At 32.9% G+C, this 8,851-nt stretch overlaps 2 protein-coding genes across 2 annotated transcripts; one reads left to right on the top strand and one right to left on the bottom strand.

The window, feature by feature from the left end:
* Positions 1-30: 30 nt before the first annotated feature.
* On the bottom strand, positions 31-5,436 carry rrp8 (ribosomal RNA processing 8). Its single transcript, XM_052576833.1, has 8 exons — positions 5,343-5,436; positions 5,026-5,140; positions 4,665-4,938; positions 3,789-4,587; positions 3,006-3,135; positions 2,818-2,924; positions 2,595-2,691; positions 31-384 (listed from the first exon to the last, which is right to left on the bottom strand). Exons 2-8 carry the CDS (start codon positions 5,107-5,109, stop codon positions 271-273), a joined length of 1,605 nt encoding a protein of 534 aa, XP_052432793.1. The 5' UTR covers positions 5,110-5,140; positions 5,343-5,436; the 3' UTR covers positions 31-270.
* A 1,538-nt stretch (positions 5,437-6,974) lies between these two features.
* med29 (mediator complex subunit 29) lies at positions 6,975-8,612 on the top strand. Its single transcript, XM_052576525.1, has 4 exons — positions 6,975-7,279; positions 7,392-7,462; positions 8,009-8,093; positions 8,178-8,612. Exons 1-4 carry the CDS (start codon positions 7,121-7,123, stop codon positions 8,400-8,402), a joined length of 540 nt encoding a protein of 179 aa, XP_052432485.1. The 5' UTR covers positions 6,975-7,120; the 3' UTR covers positions 8,403-8,612.
* Positions 8,613-8,851: the final 239 nt, after the last annotated feature.

Raw genomic sequence — 8,851 nt, 5'->3', positions numbered from 1 at the left:
ATAAAAAAATAAAATAAAATACTTGACAAGTTTATATACTTATCGAGTCTTGTTTGTTTATCAGGTAAAAGACGATATATGACAAATAGTTTTCACAAAGGACAAAATTCTTGAATATCATATTATAAAATGCACTTTCTTGTTACACTGATTTACAAAACATACAACGCTAAGAAGAGATCTGACCTTGAGTTAAACTGAATTATTGCTCATAAACCTTTCATACACAGTCCATACATAAAGAAGCAAAGAAATGTACTTTATGTACATTTATCGTTTCTTGTACAGACAAGGTTTAAGTTGAAGGCTGACTTTCTTCGCGTTCCCAGGTGCTTTTCCTGTCTTTATGAATTCAAACGAGTAGAAGTGACTGTTTTCTGTGTCCTAGAAGAAAAAAAAGATGGAAATAAATACCCTGTAAACAGCTCTTTTCTGTAAGGTTCAATATTACTGTAGGTTGCCTTCTGGTGGCCTGTACATAAATCACTCATTTGCCATGATAACATAAAAATGACTTATATAGGGTAAATTGTTATATTCATAACAAAAGCATTACTTGGCCCTTTAGATACATTTTTCTAGATTTGTTTTAGTTTTGTGTAAAAGGATGCATGTTATTTTGCTATGTTCCATACACTGCTCATTAAATTTGAATGATAGTGCAATACTGTCAAATCATAACATAACAATAATAATAAAAAAATAATATTTTGTAAAATAAGAGATTATTCAATTTGAGTATATTGATCAATTGGTAATTAAAAAACGATTTTTATTTAATAAGTAGAAAAAAAAAGAAAAGAAAAAAAGAATTTCTCCATGGCCCTAGAATGGTTGTCCATCCTGTCATATTAGGGAATCCGCCCCTTTAAGAAAAGGACAATCACTTTAGTGACATCAGGACAACAGATTCAGTGCCGAGGATTTCAACGGCTGAGGTGAGTAAGCTGGTGACTTTTCAAATGACAAATTTACTTTGTCTGAGTTTCCTTACTTGCTTTGCCAAAGCTTAACATGTCCCCCCTTTTGGCATAAAGCATGCCAGAAGTGATTAGAATAGAGCATTTTCAAAATATGCAAGTTTAAATATGCCAAATTCTCTTCAACAACCAGACTAAATTTATAGCTAGTCACAGTTTGTTGTAAGCTAATATGCTAATTGAAACTAAAAATGTCTACCCTGTGGACCACTTAGACTTGATACACATACTCATGACAGGGTGGACATAGCATTCATTTGTAGTTAATATTGCTAAAATGAACACATATCAATGTGACTGAGACTGTCCTTTTATTATTTATTATTATTACTTTTTTTTTTCAAAGTTAAATAAATGTTTCATTGTCATATTTTGTGTATTCTGCATTTTGTGTCCACCCTGTCATCTTGATATTTTACAATAATATATCAAATAATAATTCAATCATATACATATAATCCAGTGTGTTCAATAGCTAGGTGTGGGGGCATTACCACCATGCAAACAAAAAACTGCATCCAAATATCAGTTTTCTCCAAATAAGACAAAATACATGTGTGAATTGTATGAGTCTCTTTAAAATCACATGGTTTACATAATTTTTTAAAATGTATTTATAATTTAAAAGCAAACAAAAACCCTATTTAGGAAAGGGACATCATACCTTTCAGAAATATAATTTGCATCTTAATTTTGCAATGAAATCATATTTAACAGTAATACACATGTCCATGACAGGGTGGACATAACTTAAGGGTTATGCTTTGAATAATGGCCCATAATTATCTAAAAAAGTGTGGGAGCTCAGCTAATATGTCAATTATTTAAGTTATTTGAGTTATGAGTCATCTACAAAATAAAGTAAGATCACCAACTTCAAAATATCTTTTTTCCAATGACTATTTGCCTCATTCTTTGCTCTGCACCTGGGTTATTTTAGTATTATTTATGTACAGTGTATTTATTCATATTTTTAATAAGCTTATATTTTGAGTTTTCAAAAGTAATGTCAAGAACTGCATATCCTGAGATTTAAAAAAAGGGAATGCATGATTAGGCTGACATTTTGAAGCTGCTTGCATCCAAAGGAAGTACAAGAGATGAACATCCTGGTGTACAAAAAAATAAAAGCAGATCCTGGAATAAGTAATATGGCCTGGTGAATCATATTCTACGCTGTTTTCTCTATGCTACAGGGTGCCTTCAGTAGTGTGCTGGACAGTGTAATGGGGTCCGTCTCATGACAGTTATTAAACAAAAGATTTATTTATAGATTATATATATTTCACAGGACCAAGTGAATTTTATGCTGGAAACATGTTTTTTAAAGCTCACCAAGTCTGTATTTGATGAAAAATAGAGCAAAATATTATGATATTTTATTTAAATAAATGGTTTCTATTATTATTAATTTTATTAGAGATGGGAAAGCTGGATTTTCAGCACCATAACTCCAGTCTTCAGTGTTGCGTGATCCTTTAGAAACCATTCTAATATGCTAATATGCTAAAACATTTATTATCAATGCTTTGTTTTGTTTTTTTGAAGAAACGGTGATATATATCTAAACATTTCAATGGTAGTGTATGTTCACAGGAATGAATTGCACTTTACCTTATGGACTAACTTGAAGCCCAGACTTGACAATGCACTAACGAACGAACGCTCGTTTTCAAATCTGCTGGCCACTTCAGCAATTTTAAGAACACCCCTGCAAAAAACATAATAATAAATAAATTGAAAGATAATATATTGGCTAATCACTAGACTTGGATTTTCTAATAAACTTTTAAAATAATGGCGATTGTTCAAAAAACAAAAAGGCGCCGGCAGTTACCCCATCACCAGGACTCTGTTTGCTTCTGCCAAAAAGTCTCCCAGATTTGTCCCCATCAGAGAAAGACAGAAAACAGCAATATCTACAGTAGAATCACGAAGCGGCACCTGGGAAAAAGTCATAAACAGTGCTGCCTTTAGTCTTTCAGCTGCATTACAAATTATAACTTTATTACTACAATAACTTACTTTTGCCATGTCACATTTAGTGGCAAGATCACAAACCGGAGCCAGATCAAAAGAATGTACTTTATTCTTTACACTCCGAGCAATTTTACAGTCTCCACAGCCGAAGTCAGCAACAACTAAAGAAGCTGGTCTGGGGAAAAAAAAGAAAGAAATCGAAAATCATTAACTTTCAGTGCCTTCCAAAAATGCTGTATTTCTGTAGTTCATTCATGTAAGATGATTCTGTCCACGACCACTGTGATTTAATAAAGACAAGCCAGTTAATTTGTTAATTGTTTTAAATGTCTTTAAAAAATTATTTTAATAACAAATCAAACTGTAGTTCAGGAAACTACAGCCATGTCAAAACTGGATGGAAAATTATTATTATTATTACTGTTGCTGTTGTTATGCCAAATAAATTCATCAGGTTTTTTAAAATAAAGATTTAAAAAAAACAAGTAAATAAAAGAGCATGTTGAAATAATATTTTTAAATAAATAAAGTTAAAAGCAATATGCAATAAACCCATCACATATATATACATATACATATATATACATATATATGTATATATATATATATATATATATATATATATATATATATATATATATATATATATATATATATATGCCTAAAAGTAACGTGTGCTTGCATGCCACGCCCACAAAAAAATATATAAAGTAAATAAATAAATAACATATACATATATATATATATACACACACACACACACACAAACAAAACAACAACACAACAAAACACTACATAACGGAATAAGCAGAAAGAAGGTCATCTCACCTTTTACTAATATAGGAAATGATTGAATCCACAGGGTTTTTAGGCCAGTACTGAACTTGTGTCGTGTAGCCCTTGTGGTAAATTGCTATGGCCTCTGGGTCCTGCTCAAACATGCGTTTGGCCTCACCGCTGGTCGACGTGTAAAGCAGCTCATTGATGTAGCGGAATCTAGCGGCTTCTAACTGCTTCTCCATCTTCGTCCTTAAAGCAGTCGAGGGGTCAGGAGCCGCATGCTCTTCATCGCCCTTCAAACTTACTGTTGTCTCTTTGGGTTCTTCCAGTTCCTCTGAGGCTTTATTACTGGCATCAGGAAACTGCGACTTTAAAATGCGACGCAATTTCTCTGCATGCCATTTACTCATTTTTGAAGTTTTCCCTTTCTCTTCCACTTTATGTGAGACTGTATCGTTACTTCGGGAGTCATCTACTATTCTAGTTTCTGTGTTGGGCAATTCATCTGTTTTAGAGTCTTGGCTGTTTTGAGCATTGTCCGTGATGGAAGAAATACCATTCGTTTTATGAGCTTTCTTCGTTTTTTTGGATGCCTTGTCATGTTTCTTCACTTTCTTGGATTCTTTGACATCCTTAGCTGGAAGCAATGGTTCCTCATTTGCAATGGCATGATCAACACCTGTCGTCTTTGGAAGATATTTGTTCTTGGACCTTCGTTTGTTTTTCATCTTGTTCTTCCACTGCTTTCTGCTCAGCTTGTTTTCTGCTTGACTTTCAGTTTTCTCCAACTGAGGCCCGACTCCTTTGTCGGTCTTATCATTTCTGGACTCTTGTGACACCTTAGATTCTGCAAACACAAACTGGTGTGAAAAAGTCAAAAATGTTTAAGAGTGTAGACATAAAATGACTAGAACATGTTCTCACTTGTTTCTTTAACGGTCTTCTTCACTGGCTTCTTCTTCTTATTCACAGGTGGTTCAGATGAATCCCCTTTATCCTGCTGCTTTGCTTCATTTTCAGCATTAGATGTTCTTTTACGCTTTTTACACCTTTTCCTTTTTGCTGTCTTGACTGTAACGTTAGTGGAGGCGTCCTTCTCCTCTTCACTATCCTCAGAAACATCCCCAGCTCCCCAGTCTGGAACTGAACCCAATGTTTGCAGGGTTCTCAAAAGACTTTGTTTACGCACAACCTTGTCCTGTCGGGATAAAAAAACACAAGATTAAAAATGTAATTAATGTGACAGACCTACACTTCAAAAAGTAGGGGGGAAAAATCATAATACCTTGCCAGAGGCAGGAGGCATCTTAACAGAGTGAGATGATCCATCTGGTAATGGAGAATCAGTCCATTCCTCTTCATCAAACATGTTTGTAAACGCTGTTAATTTTGGATGAACACTGTAAAACCGTCACAATGAGTTATACGAAAAGAATTTGCATGCTAACTATAATGTGCTCCCATTTCTTGTCAGATAAGAAAATTGATCACATTGCTGGCAGAAATTATTGTTTGAGACCCGCACAAACTTATGACAGTATCCTACAACGCTTTTAAAATTAATGTACATTGTAATTTTAATGTACTTTACAGCGTACTTACAACCGTTTCGCTCTTCTACACGTGGAAAGAAAGGACCGTCACGTGGTTTTGTGTACATCCGGGTTAGCGTGACAACTTCCTTTACAAACTACTCGGATTCTGGGTCTATGGGTTCTCCGAATGCGCTTAAACTTTATTCAAATGTTTATTTGAATAAAGCTTATTTATTAAGCTCAATTATTTATTATATTGTGAGAGGAAAACGGTTCATTAGATGAAATGCATTACCGTTTTAACACAAACTACGGTGTTTTTTGTAGTGAAGAAAATACGTTTTCGCTTATCGGCTCGAAAGATAATGAATACGAAATAAGTTACACTGGTCATATTGTTCAAACTTATAAGTTAACATTTCTCCTGGATATTAATATCGTGTGGTTTTATTCATGGTCATGAATGATTGTTTAGACCATTTGTAATAGCCTAGCTTTATTTATTGACCCTGGTGTAAAAGGAGTATTTATCATAGAAATATACTTGTGTGTGTTCAAAATAAAAATATATATATAATTAATATTGAAATACATTTTTTGAATGTAGTGCTTTTTGCAGGCCAGTTTGCTGCCCTAGGCAAGATTTACCTGGTGTCCCCTCACATTCCACCAATAATCATTGCATTCAAACATTTACACATAAACTGCATAGCTAGATATTTCAAAAGAAATGGAGGAGAATGTGTGACTATTGGGGGTTACATTTTCTTATTAAAAAGCAGATGATGATAAAAATCAGTAACACTTACAATAAGTTATCATTTGTTAACATTAGTGAATGTGTTAACTAACTTGAACTAACAATGAACAATACATTTGTAGTAGTATTTAAGATTTCTGTTAATGTTAGTTATGGAAAATTAACCTTATTTTAAATTATTTCAAGTGAGATTATAAAAATATAGGTGCTGCTAATTCACATTATAAATTAAACAAAAATAGCAAGAATGATTACATCTGGTATTCCTGCACAAAACTAAGAGCTTCTGTACTTTTCTAACATACAGTAACGTAACTGTTTAATCTTTAAAATAAATGTGACGTGTTTAATTTTTTAGTAGGCTGCAATGTTCTACAAAACAAATTAAACTGAGAAACCTACATACTTAAGTGAGTTTTACATACAATGTAAGTCCAGTTACATACAAACATTACTAAATTAGCCAATTCAGATTAAAAATGCCAAAACCTACTACACAACTACTGTAACGTATTATCATGAAACATGAAAAATATCTTAATGGACTGAAGCGATTTAGATTATACACATATTTTTGTTCATATGAATATCAAATGTGATACATCATGGCAGGCTTTTAATTATGATTTGTACATGTACATCTCTTAAAACATTAGGCATATTGCATTGCATTGATATGTTAGATTCAAATAATAAACTTAAGAAATTAAGCAGATTGTGTCGCCTCGGCTCAGAAAAAGTTTAGGTCCATTACAAAGTTCGCAGTGTCACAAATGTTCCTCTAGATGGCGAGATTTGTTTTCATTTTCCCCTTGCCGTTGACTCCGTCGTGGAGCGTTTGCCCAAAGACTTTGCAATGATGCTCTGTTACTTTTCTCAGCGCTGATAAAGGATGAGCCAATCGGCTCTCTGTCTTCTAGCGCCCTCTGTAGGAAAACGACATTTTTGTCTCATAACAACTAACTAGCTAGCAGCGTTTGCTACATACCTTCCATATATATATATATATACTATATATATGTGTATATATCTATGCATAGCTTCTAGCAGAAGTGGTCGAGTTTCATCTTAATCATATCAAAACAATGGCGTCGCAGCAGATGGTCGGTAACAGTGCTCAGATGGGCGTTCAGCAAGCGGCTGTTTTACAGTCTCAACAGCAGCAGCAGCTCAGTCAACAACAGGATTTCGATCCCGTTCACAGATTCAAAATGCTGATTCCTCTGCTCAAAGATAGTTTACAGGTTTGTTTTGGTGCCTGTCATTGTACATGGGAGCTGAAAGCAAGGGTATGAAATAGAATACCAACATTCATTTAAAAATTCCAACATTCATTTAAAAATTTTATGTTTTCAGAACGTAATGACCGTTGCTTCACTTAATTTTGGACACAATGCAGTTATTGACAACGGCTTAAACACAACCGAGTAAGATTCCCTTATTATTATGTAAATAACATGTTACATGAATATGTAATAAGCACATACCTATATGTTTGTATTCTGTATGTATGTACATGTCTGTCCGTTTTGTCTATTATTGTACATGAATGTATGGAAATATATGGAAGCCTGTTTTTGCCACAGAAAAAAATCAGACTTTTTAATCACACAATTATGACTCTTAAATAAATAAAATGGAAGAATCCTTTTTTTTTCACAATTCGGACATTATATCTCACTTTTTTCTAAAAATTCTACATTTAAATCTCATTTTCTAAATCACAATTAAATTTTTATTTCCTCCAATGAATGAAAAATAACAATAGAATTATGACTTTTCCCCCTCAAAATTCATACTTTTTTTTCTCAGTATTCTCGCTGTAAACTCAAAATAGTTTGAATCGTGAGAACATTTTTTCTTAATTTTAGTACTGTGACAGAAATAAGCTTCAGTAGAAAGATTTTTTTTATTCTTAAACCATGAATTAATATTTATTTATATGTATATATATCTCACCTCTCAAAATATAGGAAGGGTAATGATGCAGCAGTTCAGCGATTTGACAAAAGTTTAGAGGAGTTTTATGCTCTCTGTGATCAACTGGAGCTCTGCCTGGTAAGAACCTGCCGTGATTCTGGTAAAAAAAAAAATGTCATTCAGAGATCTTGTTTTATTTCGATTAACATTTTATTATTTCAGCGGCTGGCCCACGAGTGCCTATCGCAGAGCATCGACAGCACAAAGCACTCTCCAAATCTCGTACCTACAGCCACCAAACCGGACACAGTGCAGACAGAGTCTCTGTCTTACTCTCAGTATCTCAGTATGATCAAATCACAGATCTCATGTGCTAAAGACATTCATAATGCTCTCTTAGAGTGTTCAAAGAAGATCGCTGGGAAGGGTCAAGGAGCTTGTAATTAGGCTGGATTGGATTTAGTTTGCTTTTTTATTTGTATTTTACATAGCTTTGATGCTGATTTAGGAATATATATATATATATTTTGTATTGTCATTTCATTTGGTCTGTTTACTATTGTGACAAATGTACTTGTACAATTACAGTTATATATTCTTGAAAAGGAATTTGTTTGTGTGTGTGTGTTGTAATATACTTTTTTGGTCAACAAGCTACTTATGGGTCCTGTCTACTCAATTGCTATTTATATATATATATATATATATATATATATATATATATATATATATATATATATATATTATATTATATTATATATATTTTTATATAATATATATAAAATTTTATATTATATATATTTATATAGAATTTATTCACAGGTTTTATTAGCTTTAACTACCTTTTTATTTTATGTCATTTATTTGCCAAGGAATTATATCTAAGTTTAGCATTT

The sequence above is a fragment of the Carassius gibelio genome, chromosome B15 (assembly GCF_023724105.1).
Source record: "Carassius gibelio isolate Cgi1373 ecotype wild population from Czech Republic chromosome B15, carGib1.2-hapl.c, whole genome shotgun sequence".
Classification (NCBI taxonomy): domain Eukaryota; kingdom Metazoa; phylum Chordata; class Actinopteri; order Cypriniformes; family Cyprinidae; genus Carassius; species Carassius gibelio.
The sequence above is the reverse complement of the archived record's forward strand: the minus strand, read 5'-3'. Positions and strand labels throughout refer to the sequence as shown.

Excerpts from the sequence above, each read along its gene's own strand:
- rrp8 (XM_052576833.1), bottom strand. The coding sequence starts at position 5,109 with ATGTTTGATGAAGAGGAATGGACTGATTCTCCATTACCAGATGGATCA. Across the intron at positions 4,939-5,025 it reads TGCCTCCTGCCTCTGGCAAG|GACAAGGTTGTGCGTAAACA; the intron begins GTATTATGATTT and ends TTATCCCGACAG. Across the intron at positions 2,692-2,817 it reads AACAGAGTCCTGGTGATGGG|GGGTGTTCTTAAAATTGCTG; the intron begins GTAACTGCCGGC and ends TGTTTTTTGCAG.
- med29 (XM_052576525.1), top strand. The coding sequence starts at position 7,121 with ATGGCGTCGCAGCAGATGGTCGGTAACAGTGCTCAGATGGGCGTTCAG. Across the intron at positions 7,280-7,391 it reads TGCTCAAAGATAGTTTACAG|AACGTAATGACCGTTGCTTC; the intron begins GTTTGTTTTGGT and ends TTATGTTTTCAG. Across the intron at positions 8,094-8,177 it reads ATCAACTGGAGCTCTGCCTG|CGGCTGGCCCACGAGTGCCT; the intron begins GTAAGAACCTGC and ends TTATTATTTCAG.